Below are 24,423 nucleotides of genomic sequence, written 5' to 3' on the forward strand. Positions count from 1 at the left end.
GGACCCTTTACGCAAATATTTTTTATAGCTTTTCTGATTTTAATATGAAGAAAATATTCATACAAAACATGTACTTTACATACCTGCTTCCAATATGTCTTCACAAGACTGAAAACGAACCCCCTGTCCATGACAGACAGTAAGTCATTAAGAAAGAAGGCCAAGCTTGCATTAAGCCTCTCCACCAATTCCAAATCCTAAAGAAATATAAAAATAAAAAATAAATCATACACAATGTGTCAATGAAAAATACACAATAAACAATATACACTATTTTTTTTATGGAATTAATCTATCAAATTAAAGATCTGTTTTTTAATGTTTACCAGCTCATTTTTTTTAAATATCCTAAAGTTAGTAAAAACAATCTGCAATCTGGCCTAAAATAAATGATATTGATATAAACTATTTGTCTTTTTCCTCTATTCAGACAAATACTTTCGGTTGCCAAATATTCAGTGCATCCCTGGTAAATTTACAATACTAATAGTTATTATAATAATAAAAGCTAGTAAATAAATCTTTTAACCTTACCTTCTGGAAGCGTGAGACAATGTCACCAGCAATGGTGCTAACCAGAGCAGTGATGTCGTCCATGAAGCGCTCAGGGAAACGGTTCTTCCTGGGGGACTCCAGGCGGTCAGTGAAATACAGGTGGTGAATAATGCTTTTAACCTGACAGCAGAGAATACAGACACATATTAGGAAATTGCTTATTATAAAGACTTGTTGGTTAAAGTATCTGTATGTCAAGTATCTGTAGGGACCCCCTACAGTTGTGGAGTATAATGCACTTCATTATTTTTAAACTGCTAGAAATTATTTAAGTGGTACATTTTGATGCAAAGTTCCAGTGCAAAAAAAAAAAAAAAATAGTATATACAGCTCTGGAAAAAACAATAAAAAAAGAGACCACTTAGAATTTAGAGAGTTTATGAGTTTTTGGTTTTATCAAATTAAAAACCTCTGGAATACAATTAAGAGGAAGATGGATGATCACAGCAAACAAACTAAGCTGAACTGCTTGAATTTTTGCACCAGGAGTGGCATAAAGTTATCCAAAAGCAGTGTGTAAGACTGGTGGAGGAGAATGTGCCAAGATGCATGAAAACTGTTATCAAAAACCAGGGTTATTTAATCAAATATTGATTTCTGAACTCTTAAAACTTTATGATATGAATTTGTTTTCTTTGCATTATTTGAGGTCTGATAGTTCTGCATCTTTTTTGTTGTTTCAGCCATTTCTCATTTTCTGCAAATAAATGCTCTAAATTACAATATTTTTATTTGGAATTTGGGAGAAATGTTGTCCGTATTTTATAGAATAAAACAATAATGTTTATTTTACTCATATACCTAAAATAGCCTACAAATAGCAAAATCAGAGAATCTGATTCAGAAACTGAAGTGGTCTCTTATTTTTTTCCAGAGCTGTGTGTGTATGTGTATGTGTGTGTGTGTGTGTGTGTACAAGTGGAACAGACACATGACCTTGTAATACAAGCATGTTTATTACAGGTCCCCATACTTACCATGAGTTCAAAGAAAAACCAGGCTTGTTGAAGGGCTCCCTCCCTCACACTGCCACTGCTCACCACCCACTGCAGGGCCAGCTCCTCATGGAAGAGCTGAGGAACACCGTTCATCAAACTGTTAGACATTCCAATCAACAATCATCTACTACAACTACAGCTTAGAGGGGAAGACCTTCTAACAAAAACATACAACACTGTATCTTAACACTACTACAGGAAAAGAAATGGTCCATTGACATACAGTCCCTGTGGCTGCTGCAAGAGTGGAGCAATGGATTGATTAACAGGGGTGGAGGTGGTGAAAGTGTTGAGGGGTCATCAGCACAAAAAATAAAAAATAAAATAAAAATCAAACATCAAATATCAATATACCCCAACAGGCACGGCTAGATTGAGTGGGTGCTCCAAAAAAGCGCAGTATGAGTAAAGAATTCGCTTCATCATACAAATCATCATCGGCTTGCATTCACGACAAAGACGGAACACGTATTCAGCAACCAACAAGACCACAACCACCACACCAAACACCATTAGACCAAGAAGCACACATCCACAGACAAGACAGGTGCAGAGCGGAGCGAGGAGGCGCTGGGCTCCTCCCCCCCGGTGTTGAGTCTCTACCTTTTTGGTCGGCAAGCGTCCTGTTAAAGTTTGCAAGAAACTGGCGCTCTCAGTGTGCGATGACATGCGATTGCCACTGCGCTCCATGGCCTATGAGTGGGGATGAATGGAAGGGTGACAACAGATTAGTGTGAAGGACAGGAGTGTGTGGTGCCATCTGCTACTCAGATAGACACAGCTACACACACGCACCGCACACACACACACACAAACACACGCAAAAACACATCCTAAAGACAGAACGTAACACAGTAAAACACAGCAAAACACAGCAAAAACACTCGTACAACCATAAGCTGACACCCACCCTGTCCCACATAGTCATCCTGCAGATCATCAAATTTAAAAATAAGTTTAAAAATAAGTCTATGTCACATTTTGGAAACAATTCATTTTAACCCCTTAACGCCTGTTGTTGCAAATATGTGACTAACCGTTTGATTCAATCAACCTGCCAAGATAGCGCCTGCATTCCCCCAATGCCTGTTAGTGCATATTCGCCACGGACCTAGGAACCTTTGACAATTTACAATTCAAATGAATCTAGAATTCAAATTAATGAAATGTTTCCTGTAATATTTGTGTATATTGTGTTGGTGACAGTAATTGGTGTTATTTATTATTGAATGCCTGCTGTTGGGTGCATAAATAAAACATTGATTTTTCACTGTTATATTACTCTGTTATTGTTATCTTAGTATGGACCATTATGTCTGCTGTAGCAAATTTGCAACATACCAAATTTACCCCAAATAGACCATATTGCCTGTTGTTGCAAATTTGCAACATACCAAACTTTCTATTTATTTTTGTGCAAAAGTGAAATTAATAATCTCAACAATATTTACTATCTACTTAAAGGTAAAACACACATGAAACATTTTTTCATATACAGCTACATTAATTCAGGCGTTAAGGGGTTAAGGGATATGTATGTACTGATGCTTAATTATGGTTGAACTGGACACAAACCAAAAAAGGTTTATAGGGTTTATTAACAATGCTTTAAGCTTTCATATTATATGTTATATACAGGGTGAGTCAACAGTTGCAGCACACTCTTCTATTTCAGAAATTAAATATGGCAGCTTTCAATGTAGCTGCCATTCAGATATGCAATTTTCTTTTGCATTTCTGAAATAAAAGGGTGTCCTGCAATTATATGAGCACACATTTAAGCGGAAATCAATAATAGCTTATTGTCAGCTATAATTAAACTATGCATATTTTAAGACCTTTTAGGCAAATAATTTTAAGCAGTATTATATAAGAATAGTTATTATCTTGCTTCTAGGATATCCCTACAGGGAAAATAAATGTGTGGTCATGAACCTACAGGAAAACCACAGAACAGCTATTATTTAGGTTGTGGATCTTTCTCATGTACAGACATGGTGGTGGTACACTGTTTGTTAGAGTGGATCAGACAGCAGTGCTGCTGAAGTTTTTAAACACTGTGTACACTTACTGTCCACTCTATAAGACACTGCTACCTAGCTGTTCCACCTTGTAGATGTAAAGTCTGAGACAGAAGCTCAGAATCTGTAGCTACAGAGTCCTATATCATAAATGAAGCTAATAAATTAGGCAGTAAGGGTAGAAACAAGGAGGTGGAGCTAATGTAATGGCTGATCAGTGCATATAGGGAATAAACCATGTAGGCATGTCTAATTTTAGGTTTATTCAACCAAGAATAAACCCCCATTATGTCCACATTCAAATAAGCAGTAGAAAGTTATTATAATGGTATTATGATGTTATATTATAATGCTATTATGGACGATAGAGAAGAACAATGTTTGAGTTTAGTTCATTCATCTCTGTGGGAGAGGAAGTGACCAATGAAAAAAAAAGTAATTAAAAAAGGAATGCCACTGAACTTTAAGGTTTTATTATGTAGCTTCAGTATTATAACGTTAATTAATAATCAATAAGTCTGCAATGTCAAAACAAATTAACTAAAAACACATTAACAAAACAAGACATACATTATACCACACAATCTCACACACACACAAACACATACACACAGAGATCTCTCCCAATATTTCTTTCTCGCTCATCCACACACATTTACATGCAGCATCACATATCATGCTGTGGTGAGTGAGTGAAAGTGAGTTAAGTCATTTGTTGGCCATGCAGTGCATTCAGTATGATGAACATGAGGGAGAGGAGGGGAAAAGAGGGTCTAGCCAAAGAAGAAATGAAGAAGGGATGGAAATCATTTGGAGGCATGGCAAGGAATGATTTAACCGCTCAACCACTGTTACTATAAATTGAAATTTGAGTTTTTGTTCAGATAGTTTTGCTCTATATGATGGACAAAAGTATTGAAGCACCTGATCATTCATTGTTTCTTCCACAATCAAGGGCATTAAAAATAATATAAATAAACAAATAAATAAATAACTTTTATGCTTTGCTGTGAGGATTTGATTGTATTTAGCGGCAAGAGCGTCACTGAGGTTAGGATGTTGATAGATTACCACCCAAACTATTCCCAACTTCCCAACTCAACCCAAAAGTATTGGATGGAACTTCTTCATCATTCTCATCATCATAATCATTTTATACCACTCTAGCTGACATTAGCATACCTGACATTAGAGATGGTGCCAGTAGTTTCACCTTTATCTGTGCCAGGGAGTCCTATTCTATTGGCAGTACAGTTTAGGTTCAGACAAGCTGTTGTTTACGCGTTTTCACATTGTTGTATTTTAATTGTATTTCAATAACATTAAAGATATTTTAATATAGATTATTCACAGCATCTGTCACTGACTAACGTTCATTACAAGGCACATTATATGACTTTTAGATGTTTGTAGGTACGGACATCCGCTGTGGGATTTTTACTTGTTTTTTTTATACTAATTATTGATTTTTTATACTAATATCGGACGAAATAAACACACAGTGTGATATAAATTGTGGCCCTATCGTCCAGCCCTAGGGAGGCACGGATACTACTACTGATTAAATCCACATATTATTGCCAAATCATTACACGATCTTAATTTTAGTAGGAGTGTATCAGCACTTAATACAGTAGTTTATACCATCTGAAATGAATAACTGCAAAGTGAATTAGCTTCTGTAACTGCCTGAACCCAGAGCTCCCTCAAGTAATAGCAATCTTCTCCCAATTCATCTCCCGCTAATGTAATAACAACACTCGCTAATAGACATTGCCACGTCGTTACTGAGAGTGGAGACTATTGCATAATGCTGGCAGGAGCTTCCAGGCTATGACCTTTCAAACAGAGCTTTCTGTGTTAATTTGAGCAAATTACACGTAGCCTTTACGCATCAGCCGGTCCAATCAATTACAAATGACATTACTGAACCTCCTCTGGTATAAAACAGCTCGAACAGTGCTTTCCACGAGAACTGTTGTGGAAGCACATCAGATTAATACTGATTTTCAGTGCGGCAGGTGGTGGTTGGGTTGCATGGTAAAGCAAGCTACAATTCAGTAGTGCTCCATGAATACAGTCAGGTATTAATTACAGTTTGCCGAGTAACGGCGTATATACACAGGACAGCTTAGAATCATCAACGGCATCAGCGGCAGCGTTAGCTTAGCACAGGCTAGCGCTCAACCACGGCACGCTCGCCCGCAGCGCTGGCTGTCTTTTGTGGAAAAAAGGGAAAGAAAATCGCTCGGCTAATGCCGTCTGACAGCCAGAACGCTAACCAGCCAGGCTAGGCTAAGTTAATGCTGAGCTAAAGCAAGCTACGATAACCTAACCACAGTCCAGCCGGCTACAACACCACCCTTATATTATAATAAAGCCAGAAGCACTGATAATTCATCAAAAAAACAAAGTAATTATGGAATAAACTTTGCTAACATGCTTATTTAAATTTAATTATAATCATTTTATGGATGTTTACATTTCTGAGTTCATATTGCCCTAGAAAAATAAATTTGAGGGTAGTAGGAGGGATAAAAGTGTTAAACAAACCAAAATACTATGTAAAAGATTTAGGTGGCTCTTATCTGAAGTGCTGTTAACTTGTGGTTCTATTTCATGCCTCCTGACCGCCAGAGGGCGGCTTAGCCTAGTGGATATTCCCTTGGGCACAGCAATGGACCGAGCAATTATACCAAAAAAAGCATGTGACCCACCCCTACAAGGGGCCGTCACACCCACCTATCTTCCTCTTTTTCCTCTCGCGCTTGGACCGTTCACAGCTCACGGAGCTGCAGAATTTCTGCCCTCACGAGCTGTTTCGTTATTGGATTTACTGGATTCTACTGGATTTCGGATTTACTCGTTTTCACTCCTGAGAACTAGCGTGGCCCGGGCGGTGAGTATTGCGGTGACCCCGCTTGCCCGGGTTCGCTGAGTGTTAGTGCACCTTACCTGCACTCGCTCGCCACGGCCTACTGCATCGCTGGTCCAATAACCGCGTGCGTATTACTCCCGTCCGCCGTGGATCCTCTGTGTGCACCGCCTGCTATGGAGCCTATTGCCTGTCGAGCGTGCTTCGCGCCGCTGCAGCCAGACGACCCGCACACCCTGTGCCCCTCCTGCCTCGGGGTCTCTCACCTCCGTGAAGCTCTGTCTGACCCTTGCGTGCATTGTGCGACAATTCCCTTCGCCTCACGCCAACACCGGCTTGCGTCCGTCCTTATTAACGACGACGCCATGCTCTCCTCCTCGGGTTCCTCGATGGTGAAAGCAGGAACTAAGCGCTCTTCTTCGCGACCTGCGGACGAGCCAGCACCAAAAAGGAAGGCAGGTGCTCTACGTTCACGCCTGGACCGCTTGGAAGCTCTTGTTACTCAGCTTCAGAGTCACCAGCTGCCCGCTGCCCTCCAGCTCGGCGCTGAGACCGCCGACTCCGAGCCCGTGGAGGATGATGATGATTTACTCTCCACTGCAGCCACGGATAGCCTCTTTACTTCAGGCAATGCTGCTGACTACACTGTACGGGCTGTTTCCCTCCCACGATCGCCCCTCTCTGCAGCGGGCTCTCCTCTCGGCTCCGGCTCGGTTGTGGATGATGGAAGTGCGTTGGAGGACACTTCTCCCCTCCCAACTATGGTTCGCGCTACTCTGGCTCGGCTTGGCTCCGCTCCAGCACAGCCTAATCCCAGCTCCAGTGCTTACTTTAAGCTAACCGCGGCGGATAGCCCCGCTCTCATTCCTCCTTGCAGCGCATTTGTGGGAGAGCTCCAGTCAGCCTTTTTGGCTACAGCTTCGCGATCTCGACCTTCTTCCCTGGCTCGGTCGTTTTGGAACATGTCCGACGCGGCTCAGTACGGACTGGATCGTATCCCTCCAGTGGAGCCTTCGGTCGCCTCCCTGGTTGTTTCTCCTGACGAAGCGCTGCGTTCTGATGTCCGATGCCCAAGCAAGGCATGCAGACGCACTGATGAAGGTATCGCTAAAGCATACAATCACGCAGCGCGCATTGGCCGGCTGGATAATACTATTTCTCATCTCCTTTTGGAAATGGAGTCTTCACCTCAGCTGGTAGATATGCCTTCTGCCTTTAGAGGTGCTCTGCAGACTGTTCTACATGGAATGGGATTCCTGACACAGGAGTTAGGCAGTCTTATGGCTAGCCTTGTGAGATTACGCCGTCATTTGTGGCTTTCTCAAGCGCCGTTGTCTGATGCGTGCAGAACCGCGCTCCGGGATCTCCCGTTAATGCCCGGCCAGTTATTCGGACCGGCGGCCACAGAGGCTTTGGAGCGCCGAGCTCGTATGACCGAGACGCGACAGCAGCAGCCGAAATCACACCGCTCTGAGCGTGTGTTTACACGCCCGCGTTCAGTTCTTCCACAGGCTCGCTCTGATCAGATCAGGCGTATGCCAACTCAGGCGAATAGGCGATCTCCCCCTCGGATCTCTGGACACTTTCGCCGCCCTCCAGCTCCCCCTCGGCGCCCCCCCGCTGGAACGAAAGGACCGCGCGCTTCGCGCTGACAAGCAGGGGCAGCCAGTGGGTGTTTTCACGGACTCTCAGCTGGCTGCGTGGTCCGTAGCTTCCACGGATCGCTGGGTTCTTTCGACCCTGAGTTACGGGTATCGGCTCCAGTTCAGGAGTCGACCCCCGCGAGTCGCACGTTTGATTCAGACACGTGTAAAAAGTTCAGTTCATGTAAACACTCTTCAGGAGGAAATATGTGCTCTTATTGCAAAACGTGCCATAGAGGAGGTGAAATGTCCCGTGTTTTTTCAGGGACACTGCTCCAAATATTTTCTAGTGCCGAAAAAAGACGGCGGCTTCCGCCCGATTCTGGATTTGAGGGGGTTGAACCGACACCTCAAACGATTCACTTTCAAAATGATTCGTCCCGTGGATGTGCTCCAGGTGATTCAGCCAAACGAGTGGTTCACCACTCTGGATTTAAAGGACGCATATTTCCACATTCCCATAGCAGCTGTACACAGGCGTTTTCTCCGCTTTGCCTTTCAGAACCGAACTTATCAGTACCGGGTTCTTCCGTTCGGGCTTTCGCTAGCTCCGAGGGTCTTTACCAGATGCATGGCGGCGGCGTTATCTCCGCTGACTCGCGCTGGAATGAAGATCTTGCCGTACCTGGACGACTGGCTGATCTGTTCACTCTCGCGGGAGCGAGCGATGGCAGATCTCAAAGTGTTGCGATCTCACGTAGCAGGGCTGGGGCTTTCCATCAACCTGGAGAAAAGCTCCCTCTGCCCGAGTCAGTCGGTTCAGTTCATAGGCATGAACTTAGACTTGCGAGCAATGAAAGCATCTCTGACGACACAGCGTGTGGTGAGTATTCTGGGATTACTCTCCAGAGTTCACGTGGGCCGCTGCGTCCGCTACAGTCACCTGTTACGTCTGCTGGGAATGTTCACAGCGGCTGTGTGCATTTTGCCGCTCGGTTTGCTGGAACTGCGACCGTTTCAGATCTGGATGAATCATTTGGGGCTCGATCCGATCCGTCACAAACACAGGCTGGTGCTGATCGATCAGGGGTGCGAGGAGGCTCTCGCCCCGTGGAGGCGCCGCTCTTTTCTCATGGCGGGGGTACCGCTGGGGGTCGTGGCATCACGTCGGGAGATAATCACCACCGACGCATCTCTCACGGGTTGGGGTGCTGTATGGCAACGCAGCGCTGTGCAGGGTTCTTGGAGTTTTCACCGAGCCCAGGACCACATAAACCTCCTCGAGCTGAGAGCGGTTTATTTGGCACTCCAGCATTTTCTGCCACAACTCCAGGGTCGTCATGTTCTTGTTCGTTCAGACAATATGACAGTTGTTTACAACATAAACCACCAAGGTTGTACTCGTTCCCTGCCTGCTCTGCGTCTGGCACGCAGCATCCTCACCTGGGCAAATCACAGGCTGGCATCGCTGCGGGCGATTCATCTTGCTGGGACCCTCAATCTGACTGCGGATTTTCTCTCAAGGCAGAGGTTGGACCCGGGCGAGTGGTGCTTACACCCGGATGTGGTGCGTCAAATATGGGATCGTTATGCCATGGCTGCGGTCGATCTTTTTGCGAGTGCGACCACCACACACTGCCCGCGATGGTTCTCTCGCATGGACGAAGAGAGAGCGATGGGGACAGACGCGTTGGCACACGAATGGCCACGCTGCCTTTTATATGCCTTTCCCCCAATTCCGCTTCTTTTGAGCGTCCTGCTCCGAATTCAACAGTGCAGACACAGTGTCCTGCTGGTAGCTCCACAGTGGCCTGCCAGACCCTGGTTTCCTCTGCTTCACTGCCTACTCAGCAGCGAGCCCTGGCCACTTCCTGTGAGGAGGGACCTTCTCTCACAGATGGGGGGGCGACTGTGGCACCCGTGTCCGGAACGCCTCCAGCTCTGGGTGTGGCCTCTGGGCCCCCTGATGTTTTAATGGCTTGTTCTGCCTCTGTGAAATACACTGTGGAGAATGCCAGAGCTCAGTCTACCCGTCTCTTATATGGTAACCGTTGGAAGCTGTTTTCTGATTGGTGCACTAAGTTCAGGGTTTCTCCTGTGCACTGTGATATTCCTGTAGTGCTGGATTTCCTCCAGCATCTGTTTGATGCGGGTAGGGCACCTTCCACATTGAAAGTTTATGTCGCTGCCATATCGGCCCGTCATGTGGACATTAATGGATCATCCTTAGGTTCTCACAAACTGATCTGTGGCTTTCTTAAGGGTGCTAGGCGCCTCAGGCCTGTCAGGACCCCGCGCTGCCCTCAGTGGGATTTACTTTGTGTTTTAAGCCTCTTAAAGTGTGCTCCCTTTGAACCTCTATCACAAGCGGGTGTTAAATGGATTTCACTCAAAACTGCCTTTCTCTTAGCTGTTGCCTCAGCAAGACGTGTCAGTGAGCTGCATGCACTTTCAGTTGGTGCTGCTTGTTTACGTTGGTGGCCTGATTGTTCCGGTGTCACATTGTGGCCTAATCCTGTGTTTCTGCCAAAGGTTCTGGAATCATCTTTTGTTAACCAGTCTATTGCTCTGTCTGCGTTTCAGGACGAGCTTGTGGATCAGCCTTCAGTTCTGTGCCCTGTTCGTGCACTCAGGCAATATGTTTCAGCGACGGAACCTCTTCGTTCCACTGATCAACTTTTTGTGTGTTTTGGTGGCCGCACAGTGGGTGGGCCGCTCTCTAAACAGGGTCTCTCACACTGGGTGGTAAGAGTCATCAGGATGGCGTATGATGCAGCTGGTATCACATTACCTGCATCTGTGACATGCCACTCCACTCGTGCAGTTTCCACATCCTGGGCGGTACTTCGGGGTGTTCCCCTGTCAGAGGTGTGCTCAGCCGCGACCTGGTCGTCTCCTTGCACTTTTTCGAGGTTCTACCGGCTGAATGTGGCTGCGCAAATGGATCTGGCCTCATCCGTGCTCTCAGCCAAGAATCTGCCATTGGATGTGCTGCCCTCGTGACAAAGTTGGTATGCGTCATCCACTAGGCTAAGCCGCCCTCTGGCGGTCAGGAGGCATGAAATAGAACGCTAGTTACGAATGTAACTGTGGTTCTATGAATGCTGGATGACCGCCAGAGTCTGTCGTCACTCGGTCAGTCCGCGGGTTGCGCGAGAAGTTGTTCCGAGGAAGATAGGTGGGTGTGACGGCCCCTTGTAGGGGTGGGTCACATGCTTTTTTTGGTATAATTGCTCGGTCCATTGCTGTGCCCAAGGGAATATCCACTAGGCTAAGCCGCCCTCTGGCGGTCATCCAGCATTCATAGAACCACAGTTACATTCGTAACTAGCGTTAACTTGCTGGTAACTGAACTTATCCAGTGCAACAGAGGGAACTCTTGGTCATCCTTTCCTGAGGCGGACCTGATGAGGGCCAGTTTCATCATAATGTTTTTGATGGGCTTCGTGACTGCACTTAAGGACACGGTCACGGTTTTTGCAATTTTTCAGACTGACTGACCTTCAATTTTCTGTCATTACTGTTTTTTATTTAGTTGAGTACCGGTAGTTCTTGCCATAATATGGATTAGAACATTACTCAAATAGGTCTATTCACTATATACCAACTTTACCTCTTTACAATTTTAAAACTGATGCTCTCAAACACATTAAGAGCTCCCATTCGAGGTAACTACCTCATAAATCTGACTGAAAAAATGACAAGATGTGAAAAGCTGTCATCTATGCAAGAGGTGCTACTTTGAAAAACCCAAAATATATTAGATTCTGGTTTGTTTAACACTTTTTTGTTGACTAAATAATTCCATATGTTTTTCTTCACAGTTTGGATGACTTTGATATTAAACAAACAATGCAGATTTCTTTTAAATAGTGAAAAAAACATTGAATTTAACTTTTTACTGGTTCTAAATAACAAGTCATGACTATTTTTTAGCTAAGAAATCAGCTAACGGATGCCTAGCAGTGGTTAAGTGCAAGTGACTAGTGACCCACATTTGTTTTACTTGAGTTTTCTTTTACCTTGTTAATTATTTTAATAATTTTTTAATCCTTTTTATTTTATTTATCTAATTTTATGTTTTACCTTTTAGCCCTTTTATTTTATTTACTTAATTTATTTCATTCTTTTAATTGTTTTGTTACTGCTTTTACTTTTGGCCTTTTACCTTTTTATTTCATTTATTTCTTCCCATTATTTTTTATAACTTCTTTTACCTTTAATTTGATGTAAGCTCGGCTACATTGAAAATGAGGGTTTCCCTCAATGTATTTACCGAGTGGAAATAAAGGTTGATCAATTGATTGATGTTACCCACCCGCGGAGAACAAAGACCAAAGAGTCCAATATCTTAACTTTAAAACTATTAAAACTGAAGAAATGCCAGATTAAGTGCATAAAGTACACCATCTGAACACTCTGAGACTCAGCACTGTCTATAACAGGCTAGTGGTTGAGGGTCTAACTGGGCTTTACATACATGTCACAGACCTTAATGCAAACTGTGAACAAAGGGAGTTGCTGAATGAAGACACGGGATCCAAAAAACAGGGATTGTGGGTACTGTAGTTTTAAGTGGTGCTGGGCAGGGTGTGTGAGGTGCTTTGCTGCTTTTAAAAGGAGTTTGGATTTTTTTGGTTAAATGACCTGCATAGCATCAGACGCTGAGCCAGGGCTGGTCCCCCAGGGGGCGCTCTTGCAGCCCATGGTGTGAACCCAGGAGTTGGAGCGATCTAAGCCCTGCGAGCCAAGGGGGAGGGAAGCGAAAGGGTCACAGGGTCACAAGGTCACAGGCAGGAGCAAGCAAGCATGGAACAGCGACAAGTCAAAAGTTACAGATCAATGCCACGGGTAAGCAAGAGGGGATAAAAGTCATTTAGTTCAAAACAAGTCGTCATTTCAAACACCGGACATGGAGCTTATTCAGAGAGTAGGAAAATTAGAATGTTAATTTGTTTGCAATAAAAGTTCACATATTAAACAGAATCACAGATTTAGTATTTCATTCAATGGATGCATATTATTTAGGTCATAGCAATTTCATTATCATAGGAAAGCATTCAAAATCACAAGATACAAGTCAGCAAAAACAAACATTTTAAAAAAGATCCCTGTATTTTTTATAGCAGGACAAGTCAAATCACACATCACATAAAATGCATAAAAAATACAAATATCTATATCATATCTATATACAGTGCAAAACTTTCTACTGTATCTTAGGGCTGGGTGATATAAACATTGATTTACTCAAAACTATTTTATACAATATTAAAAAAAGACCTTATAAGAATATAGTGTCTGCTAAAACAGTATGTGTGTGCTATGTAATTAAAAAAAAAATGTACATGGGTCGTTTGTGTGGCACTGGCGTGATTTTCTTGACAAATTACACGTATCAGAGTACAATCTTATGTAAATTATGTTGTAGAAAAATTGCAATTAAAGGAGCAGCATTACGACTTTATTTTGTCATCTTAAACAGCATAAACCAGTGCTGTTTACTAAGTCAGTGATATATCACTAATAGTGCAACTGTCTTATGTTTATTCCATTTGTCCATTTGATAAAAAAATAAATAAATAAATAATCACAATAGAATTCTATGATTAATCACATTTTTCATCCTTAAGACTAAGCTTTTGATAATGGGTATTTAAATGGAAATAAACAAATAGATGTTGGAAAAACTTAGATTTGTATTGTTGGTGCCAATCTCTTAAAACTAATTGTATTAATCACAACAATATCCTGTGACTAAATCATGGATCAGGGTAGTTTCACTGTATTATAATATATCAGCGTAGTTTTATTGTATGATAATATCTGAAGATAGATTTACTGTATTATTATGGTATCCCAGGGTAGTTTTGATGCTTTGTAAACTAGACTTTTATAATGTGCTGATTTACAGAGTTTAACTGAGAGTTTTAATTGAGAAAAACCCTAGTGTAGCTCCATATTCCACACTCACCAGCTTGAAAAGAGGCCTCACCAGGTTCTGTCACTCTGTCAGTTTTGTCACATAATATATTTGTGTAAAAAAAAAAAATATATATATATATATATTTTATTTTCCATCCTGTTCTTGGTGTCATGAAAAAAACTGATACCTTAGCATTAGATCTTGTTAAAATTGTATTTTCTCATCATATATAACCATTTATTTTAAACGTATCAAGATTTTAGTCATATCGCCCAGCCCTACTGAACCAGATGCACTGTAATTGGTAAACACTGCTTCAATAAAAAGTGTAAGTAAACAGATAAATATTAATTCCTGTCTAAAGTAAATTATTAAAGTAATAACCGTTCAACACAAGCATCATGTGCCTCCTCCATTTAGTTCTGGTTTAAGTAATAAAGACCTACTCGAATAAAAGTAGCAAGATTGCTACTGCTCATATTATTTTCTGCCAATCCATTAGCTGACCACACATAAACAGACTGTTTTCTAATAAACATTCTGATTATAAACAGGCTGCTGTATGTAAAAAAAAAAAAAAAACATTGCATCTGACTGGCTGCCTTACAATGAGTCAATCTCTGACATCAACTGCAGTGCAGTAAATAGGATGCGATGTTTTCGTAGGTTGATGTCACAGGGGTTAATATAGATAAGATGTTCCAGCTGATGTTTGTCCTACCAATGAGCTATACACTTTAAATGTAATAGTATTGAGAAATGCTGGCAGTTCATTCAGTACTATGAGACTTCAGTACTACGGGCTTCTCTAACGATACTGCAAGCAGTGATTCATTATCAACAAAGATTTAAGAGGAGTCACAGCTTCCCGAGTGTACTTATTAATAAGGCCAGCTACAGCAGCCCATAAAACACAGCTGGATTGAGCTATGGCTCGTAATGCTACAACCAAATGAAACCTCTAAATCTCTGTAAAAAAAAAAATAATAATAATAAATTGATGTGAGTGGTAATGAAAAACGTAGGTAATCTAACTGAAGACATGAGTAAACTATGTTATATGTGTTCTAAAAATATATAATATATACGATAACATATCTAAGTAACAGGTTTGACTTGACTGCGTTTATAGGTATATGTTTGAGTAAAATTAACATTGTTGTTTTATTCTATAAACTACAGACAACATTTATCCAAAATTCCAAATAAAAATTTAGTCATTTAGAGCATTTATTTGCAGAAAATTAGAAATGACTGAAATAACAAAATAGAGCTTTCAGATCCTAAATAATGCAAAGAAAACAAAGTTGGAAGAGTTCAGAAATTAATATTTGATGGAATAACCCTGGATTTTAATCACAGTTTTTAATCTTGGCATGTTCTCCTCCACCAGTCTTACACTCTTCTTTTGAATAACTTTTAGCTACTCTTGGTGCAAAAATTTAAGCAGTTCAGCTTGGTTTGATGGTTGTGATCATCCATCCTCTTGATCATATTCCAGAGGTTTTTTTTTTTTTTTTTTGGAATTTGGTAAAATCAAAGAAAGTCATCATTTTTAAGTGGTCTCTTATTTTTCCCCAGAGCTATATATAAATCCACATATACAATACCAGTCAAAAGTTTGGAAATACTTTCTCATTTAGTGTTTTTCTTTATTTGTTTCTTTAATATTAAATTTACAATGAAAACATAAAAAGAAAGAAACTTAAGTTAATAAGAATGTGTCTACAAACGTTTGACAGGTGCTGTATATCATTTATTTATTTTTATGAAGATTTAAACAAACCAATGAACATTTCATGATGAATCGACCAACAGAATTTGTCCAAAATTGACTACTGCTAAATATTTTATTTTGGAGATACATGGTTTTGCTTGGACAGCGACAATATCAACGACAAGCGACAAGGTCAGCTACAGGAAAACACAAGGAAAACTGTCTAATTTCTAATAATGTTGGGTCCAAATGTGGGCATTAAGCATTCCTACCTTACTGCCGATAATGGAGCGCACTTCATCGTCGGGTGAAGTGGGTGTGCCAGAGATGTCTGGGTTACTGTTGCTAAGGCTACGGGAGCGGTTGAGGTTGAGGCTGGCAGGTCTGACAGCGGATCGGGCCATAGTGGCATAATGCACCGAACCACCTAAGCCTCCGGGACCTGTTAAAAAAATATTAGTGCTTTCTTATGTGGGAAATACTACTTCCTGCTTTGCTTATTCAGTATCAATAGAGAAGTTCTTACCTGGAGAAGGTGAATTTGGGTCCATGTTGGGCAGACGGAAGACATAATGGATGTATGATGAAAGGAGGCTGTTCCGGCCGTGCATATCTTGACTGGTGTCCAGATACTTATGCAGACGGTTCACTATGGAAGCCATCGCCTCAAAAGAGGCCTGACTGAGATTTACTGGAAATAAAAAAAGATTTAAAATAAGGCAAGGTGATTAAAGGCAATATTGCACCTCAGATAATATGCTCATGTGAGGCTTGTATAGGGAGCCCAACTGGAAACTCTTAAAGAGTTGTACATAGAACCTGGGTCCTAGATGGGACCCATGCAAGAAAGGATGTCCTGATTACATTTTTTGAATGTATCATTTGAATTTGAGTATCTGCTCATAGCGGGACCTGATCCCGAAAATGTCACGTAATAAAAATTCTGTGATTAATCAAAATTAAGATCATGATTAATATTTTTTTGAATGCTGGTAGTTCTGGGGTTTCTTTTGGGAGGGAGACAGTAATATTAGTATAGTGTGGTTTAGGTCTGGCATATTTTACCGTATTATAATAGGGTAGTTTTAAAGCTTTTCAAATAATAATATTGTAATTTGCTAAGATATTAATTTTAACTGTAAGCTTTAATGGAGGAAATAAACAGTAGTCTAGCTTTTCTTCAAATTTCACATTAGAAAGAGGAAACAGTGTGAGTGTGTGTGTGTGTGTGTGTGTGTGAGTGAGTGTGTTTGTTTGTCTGTATGAGTGTGACGGTACGTGTCCACTGGCACTTAAGCCATGAAGCATCCTATTCATTTTAATGGAGAATGTCGCTGCATGACGCGGGGAATGCTGGGTTGCGTTGAGTTAAACAAAGCCCCGCCCTCCGTCGAGGTTCAGCAGAGCTCAACTTTATTCAAATAAATCCAGCTGCCGCACTGCGTCCAGCCAATCAGGGAAGAGCAGGCTGCGATTTCACACACAGACGTGCCTTTCAATCACAGAAGAGAAGCTGAAAATGACGGAATATGGATTTACAGAACTTTCAATTAAAGTGAGGTTTACTAAACATGTAAAATTTTAAACTTATTGATTGTTTACTTCTGTGGCTTCATTTGAATTCAAAAACGTCACAGACACGCCCACACGTGGCAAGCAGAGAGATCCTGCACGGCGACATGCGTCGCAGAAAAGTGCCAGTGCACACATACCATGAAAGAGAGAAAGAGAAAGAGAGAAAGAGAGAGAGAGAGAGAGAGAGAGAGAGAGAGAGAGAGAGAGAGAGAGAGAGAGAAAGAGAGAGAGAGAGAGAGAGAGAGAGAGAGAGAATGTGAGCGGTTACGAACACACACACAGACCAACTTTGGTGATATGAGGGATTAGTCTACAGTGAACTTGTGGAGTAAAAAGTTAACATTATATTTTTGATAAATCAGTGATCCAGATCTTTTCCACCTGATTCCGATCCTTTGAAAAAAAATGTGATTGGCACTGACTTCTGATCACATAATCAGATCGGGGACATCCCTACACCCTTGTGAGATTAAGGATTGTTGCCCAGCTGGGTCTCAGTTACAACACATGTATAAACCCGCTCAGAGCCCACAATCCACCCATGTGAGCCCCACATGAGCATGTTGGCTGAACCAGGTTTTATATATACAGATATTGATAGTGATAAGTGTGAACAGCATAGGGTAAGCTGGTACCAATCTGTCCTGCGATGACGGGAGGCCGCACCACCAGCAGCACCAACTTGTCCAGCAGCAAGTGAAGGAAGCGAACCACTGGCTCCAGCTGAGAGGAGCTCAGTGCTGCAATGCTCGCTTTCAGCTCCGCCTCCAGATTGTTCTCCATGATCCGCATGTCTCCAATCCTCACTGGGAACATGTGTTCATCCAAAGCGTGCACCAACGCAAAGAACTTATCCAGATACTGGTCCTGAGGGTGGGACAAAGACCAGGTTCAGCATATCTGTTTTCCTCACACTTTAAATGTGCCAGAAATGCAAGAAATAAAACATATTTTAATGAGTCTGAGTACTATATAGTTAAGCTACCTGTGTGTGAATGGTGGATACTGATACGACTTCAACATTGAATACTCCTCTGTGGTTATCCACCCACTTCATACCAGGTAGAGGAACCTAAAAAAAAAAGGACAAAAATTAAACAAAGAAGTGCGTCATCATTACACTGTGTTTGTATACAGTACATGTGCGTAGCTCTCCTTGTGATTTGTATTTGTCTTAGTGGTGTAAAACTGAATAACAATCCACAACTGTAGTGATTTTTTTTTTTTTTTTTTTTTTTACAATTTTTCAGTACAATGATTTTATCCGTTCAGATCATTGATATAGCAGATGTAAAGTCCTGCTATAATTTTGAGCATCTGTGAATTTCTGAAGTTCAGATGTATTTCTGAATGACATACAAAAAATAGACTAATAGCTAATATCATGACAATTAGAGAAAGGACCACTCAGCTTTGTATTGTATTAAGTACACCTCAAACTGGATACCCCTCTCAAGAGTTAATTGCTTAGCTCAGTACACTGTGTCTCAGCATAGCTAGCAAACACCACTAACACTAACACTAACTAAGCTCAACAGTGCAGTTTTGCAGGCAGAATAGCGAGTTCACACCCAACAGACTGGACTAAGATCAGTTCTTTAGGAAAATCTTCTAGGATCTTACATCAGGAGAGAGAACAGAGTAGGACTGGGGTGGTTTTTCCAGAGACACAGGTAAGCAGAAGTGTCCGGTTCTCAGACGTCCATTCTGCAACATAGGAATCCACTGCAAAGAGATGCAAGACGCAAGAGCAAGATGTCAAACAAAAATGTTCTTGAAATTTCACTTCCGAATAAACAAAATCAGGGGTGTTTTGGAGATGTGTACCGTGTATCCGACTGGAGTTTCCAAAGGAGTGTTTTGTTTCTGTTGGCAGCTGACGTGGTAGAAGGTGAAGAGTATGTGGTGATGGTCAGTCAGAGAAGCTGGTAACTTAATTTTAACTTCGTCATGAAAATCCGGGGACCTGGCAATACACAAAACACAGGCAAAACAGCAAGAGAAGTTAAAAAATGAACTAAAAGCATCTCTACTGATCTACAGAAACAAAGATATGAGTAAATGTTTGTCTGTAGTCAGCTTTTTACACAAAGGAGATAAAGCAGGACTCCTGTACCCCAGCTAAATGGCATTTCTGTGAAATTACTATTACTATGGGAATTGTAAGCTAATGTTTTATCAAATACTTTTAATGCAGATACAGACAGTATGGCAGTATGTTCCAGATTCTTTTTTAATATGTGAATTTAAAAATATTGATTAAATAGTATATTTATGATATACTATACATACTCAAATTCTACACTCATTTCAAATGTGTGTGCATTATTTAAGACACATTTAACAGGTTAGATGTGTAGTTGTGTGTACATTTATCTAAATAGAGTAATTGCCAAATAAAATAAACATATAGAATACATTTCATTATATTGCTCCACTAGAGGGCACTACAAAACATCACAGATTCCTTGTACTTGTAGAAAGTTAAATTAAATGAATACCCAAGGCTAATGCAGCTGGCAAAAGCATACTTCTGCATGCAGGGCTCATTCTCAACTGGCTTAGTTCTCGACTAACCAGCATGTCTTAAGAGAAATTCATTGACAATTGGCTGATCGAGGCAGTGCTTAAACCCTGTTAACATTATACTGATATCAACAGGATTCAAGTATGTTCATGTTTATGTAGAAAAAAAAAAAAAATTAAAGGGTACGACTGTAGTGTTCTATTTAGAAACTTTATTTTGTATTTCCCTTAAAAACATGTCTCTTTTGTGCTGCTGCATTAAAAGTTAGCTGAAACGATTATGTTAAACATCTAAAATTAAATTGGCTGAAATGACCAGCCCTATCATTTTGTTAAAATATGTAATTTGTCCAACTAAGTTCAATGTATGGCTGTAAATGTTACTTTTCTTGCTCAGTTTGAAAATACAATTTAGTAATTGTAAATAAAAGTTGCAGTTTTTTGGGGGTTAAGACAATAAAATGGCATTACAATCATGCTTTGCTTTTTCTAGACAGGAATTTGAGTTATGTCCTAAATTATTCACTTTGTTCATATACAGCTCTGGAAAAAATAATAAGAGACCCGTTAAAACTCTTGACTTGATTTGAGCAAATTGAAAACCTAGACTATAATCAAGAGGAAGATTGATGATCACAACCATCAAACCAAGCTGAACTACTTGATTTTTTGCACCAGGAGTGGCAAAAGCAGTGTGTAAGACTGGTGGAGGAGAACATGCAAAGATGCATTAAAACTGTGTGAATAAAAACCAGGGTTATTAAACTAAATAATGATTTATTAACTCTTAAAACTTTATAATAGGAACCTGTTCTCTTTGCATTATTTGAAGTCTGAAAGCTCTGCAACAGTTATCCATAACATTGTCCTTCTGATCTCAATGCTAGAAATCTAGCATAGATAATGCTTCATTGTACAAAACTTGAAGCAGTGTGAGTTCAACAGTTTTTCCACACACTGCAAAATGAAAAATCTTCACTCCAGAGGAAAAACGTTCCTAGAGGGAAAAGTGTAATCAGTGCGCAGTAGGCTGATGGAGTTTGAAACATTTACTTTGTGTCACAACTTCCACTGGCCTCCAGACTTTAACATCAGCTGAGGTGGCAAAGTTTAAAAACCCAATGAGATCAGCTGTGAGAGTCACTAAATTAACACAGAGATGGGAGAAATACTTGCTCTGAATAAAAGAAAACTTAAGAGATCACTTAGGTGTATATGTAAATGAAATAACCTGGATGCAGCAACCATAATTTCATAAGAAGAAGATGCTGGAAATTTGGAGTAAATATCACCATGGAGCTGAACTCACCGGTTATGATAGACCACAGCAGTGTACGCCTCTTTTGCAAACTCTGCACAACTGGATTTTCCAAAGATCACCTGAAGAACATTGAAGAAAAGGCTGGTAAGTATTTTTGCAATTTGTCAAATTACATTTACATACAGTAATACTGCAACCTCAGAGTTTTAAATACCATAGAATTATTAGAGCATATAATGTGCTTATACCCGGTCTTGTATTAAAAACAAACAAACAAAAAAAAAATTTGTGCATGAGCAACTGTCTACATGCAACTCTGGACAATATACCATTTCATATTCATTTAATTTATACTGACATCATAATATTAAACATATGCCTGTCACAAAATTGATGTCCTATTGTACAATATAGACATAACTTCAATCGTTTTTGCTTACATACACATACACATGTACCTGAATTACTTTGCAATTATATTATCATTATATCATAAAAGCATTAAATAATCATAAAATGGCAATATCATTTATTGTAATTTTTTGCTAGATAATATATTGTCCACAAAAAAATATTACTGTAAGATGCTTAATTAGATGTTTTACTGCATTGCGTGGTGAACATATCTTAATGTAAATCTTAAATCTCTTATGGTCCAGATTAATCTGTGAGAGATGTTGTATATGTTTATATTTTGAGTTTTTGAGTTATATTGCACTGCACAGTCCACAGATATTGTGCAGACCCAATGCCAACAACATGTACAGGGTGTGAGCATTATAACTTACAGGCATGGCATTGCTGGGGTCCTCCCCATTCATAAACTGCACCTTCACCGTGATGTTGCGGGCAGAGCCTTGGCGGTTGGCGAAATTCAGGCTCTGTGGGTTCACATACAGCAGGTTCCTGACCGACACAAGGAGGGGAAAAACAGAAATGTTAATTAATAATTCTACATTTTAGTACAAATTCTGCTCGCAGGTCTATGCGTTTTTTCCTGTTTGAGCAAAATGATTAAAGTTAAACCAGTTTACAGCATTTTTTTTTTGGCCATCTGACAGCAAACACTCATGTTATATGACTCTCAGTGCTGAAAGCGCTTGGAGCCGTCAAGCACAGTAAATAGAACACCATAAATAAGGTTTTTCCTTTAGGCCTGTGAAGGTCACGGGGATGCCAGATCTGTGCCTTTATGAATTCATTCAGGGGACTTGACCTGGCCAGATGAGTTAGGTATGTTTCATCTCTGGATTATTAAATAGTTAAGAGTTTGAAATGAGAGCTGGAGAACCAGGAGCTTGTTGGAAGTCTGACTTACTCACTAGCCGTTCATAGCTTTAGATGGGTGTCTGTTTTATTCTTGGCAGCAATAGTCACACATTTTTATTTGTGTTTTTAATTTTATATAATCAATAAAAAGTCTATTTCTTCTCTTGTTAAAACATGAATCCGAGCATAGTATATAGACGCATCTCAAAAAAATTAAATATCACTAAAAAGTTTCTTTATTTCAGTAATTCACGTCAAAATGTGAAACTCATATAAAACATAGATGTATTACACATAGTCATCTATTTTAAGCGTTAATTAATTTATTATTGCTAATTATTTAAGACTAATTGGTACTTTTGGCAGTGTGCCAAGTCCTGCTGAAAAATAAAACCTGCACCTCCATAAATGTTGTCAGCAGAGGGAAGCATGAAGAGCTGTGAGATTTTCCGGGAAAAAACTGCACTGACTTTAGACCTGACTTAACACAGTGGACCACCACCAGCAGATGACATGACTCCCCAAACCATCACTGACCATCAGTAAATTTTACATTTCATTTGGAAAGAGTCTGGAGGAAGAGTGGAGAGACACACAATCCAAACTGCTTGAGGTCTAGTGTAAAGTTTTCACCAATCAGTGATGCTTAGGAGAGACCTGTCATCTGCTGGTGTTGATCCACTGTGTTATATCATGTCTAAAGTCAGTGCAGCACTTCATGCTTCCCTTTGCTGACAACTTTTATGGGGATGCAGATTTCATTTTCCAATTGAAATTGAATTGTTCTTATATAATATTCAACTTTCCTACATCAAGCTGCGTCTCCTTTTACTTTACATGGAGTGGTTTGTATAATTTTGGCTGTTCGATAAGTTCTGCCTCCCTGGCAGAATCTGACTTGCAGCAGAATGAGCATAACTAAGTAAGAGTTAATCTACAGTTACAGTAGATACAGTCATAAGTGTAAGTGATTGTGGCCATACAGCTGTGCATGTGGATGCAAATTGGATTTGAATTTCGGCTGAAGGCCAGAATTTTTTCTTCTTTTCTAATTGATTATTTGACTGTTGCCTGCTTTAACTTCCTCAATTGGTCCAAAAGTCCAAACCATCTTGCAAAGTGCTTTAACACTGCAAATAAATCAAGATTATATCAACAAGAGGTGCCTACTTTGAAGAACCTGAAATATAGAATATATTCTGGTTTGTTTAACACTTTTTTGTTCACTCAATAAAGTCATGTTTTTTCAGTTTCAATAAAGTTAAGATTACTCTACACAGCTGAAAAAGTTAAAAATAATTTAAAACACTGAATTTAAGGTACATATAATGTAATAAAACATAATATAAAACCAGTTTAGTCACATGAAACGGGTGGCTTGGATCTTTATGATATTATGCACTTCAATGCTGCTACAAACTGGAACAAGCTATAAAAATGGTTGATATTTCAGCAACAAACAAGGTAAACTTAAAAGCACCGCCAGAGGTGTTAAAGTGTCACATACAAATAAATTGCAGCTGTTATGGTGCAATATATTATACCGAAGCCATAAGTGAAGAGAAAAGAATAAGAGAAATTCTAAATCTATGGGCTCTTTGATTTTACAATCAATAAAAATCTAACATTTTGTATTCAATCACATATTTTAGCTGAATATAGTTCTAATAAATTGGAGATTTAAACATTTATTTCTAATGTACTTAAAGTAGTTTGTTATTTAATCAGTCACTAAAATTAGCATTTGTAGTGTTTTTCCTTACCTTTTTAATAATCAAGTGTGAAGTAAATTATTTCCTAATGAAGTAGCATTACTTACTACCCTATACCAAGTACTGGCATGCTCTTCATTTAGACATTTAAATGCAATAAAATAAAAGTGTTTGTGACGTTATACACTGTAAACCTTATGGTTAGCATACTTATATCTGCAGCTCACACCCATTATCTATGCTCAAGTGCAAACTACCATGATAGATGTGCCAAAATATTTAATGTTTAAAATGTTTTGTGCAAATTATTCCTTGCAAAGACTTCAAAATACACATAAGAAGAGGAAACTGAAAATCGACAGTGGCTACCAGTCGGTGATTAAGTTTAGTGGTGGATTAAATAGA

The 24,423-nt window shown here is 40.1% G+C and overlaps 1 protein-coding gene across 22 annotated transcripts in view; it reads right to left on the minus strand.

The window, feature by feature from the left end:
* dock7 (dedicator of cytokinesis 7) overlaps positions 1–24,423 on the minus strand; it is an 87,220-nt gene that overhangs the window by 27,797 nt on the left and 35,000 nt on the right. For 14 of the 22 annotated variants that reach the window (XR_007439287.1, XR_007439286.1, XM_049479719.1 and 11 more), the window contains exons 15-27: positions 21,826–21,943; positions 21,086–21,156; positions 19,078–19,216; positions 18,874–18,975; positions 18,236–18,322; positions 17,886–18,117; positions 16,202–16,366; positions 15,948–16,117; positions 12,680–12,772; positions 2,157–2,246; positions 1,533–1,628; positions 535–675; positions 84–197 (exon numbers count right to left, since the gene is read on the minus strand). Coding sequence is in view for 20 of the 22 variants with exons in the window: in XM_049479719.1 (XP_049335676.1) it covers positions 84–197; positions 535–675; positions 1,533–1,628; positions 2,157–2,246; positions 12,680–12,772; positions 15,948–16,117; positions 16,202–16,366; positions 17,886–18,117; positions 18,236–18,322; positions 18,874–18,975; positions 19,078–19,216; positions 21,086–21,156; positions 21,826–21,943 (1,618 nt within the window). In the remaining 2 variants the exon portion in view is untranslated. The remainder of the gene's footprint in view (positions 1–83; positions 198–534; positions 676–1,532; positions 1,629–2,156; positions 2,247–12,679; positions 12,773–15,947; positions 16,118–16,201; positions 16,367–17,885; positions 18,118–18,235; positions 18,323–18,873; positions 18,976–19,077; positions 19,217–21,085; positions 21,157–21,825; positions 21,944–24,423) is intronic. The other 8 variants (XM_049479724.1, XM_049479723.1, XM_049479720.1 and 5 more) reach the window with 2 other exon arrangements.

This window comes from Astyanax mexicanus, chromosome 5, assembly GCF_023375975.1.
Source record: "Astyanax mexicanus isolate ESR-SI-001 chromosome 5, AstMex3_surface, whole genome shotgun sequence".
Classification (NCBI taxonomy): Eukaryota; Metazoa; Chordata; class Actinopteri; order Characiformes; family Acestrorhamphidae; genus Astyanax; species Astyanax mexicanus.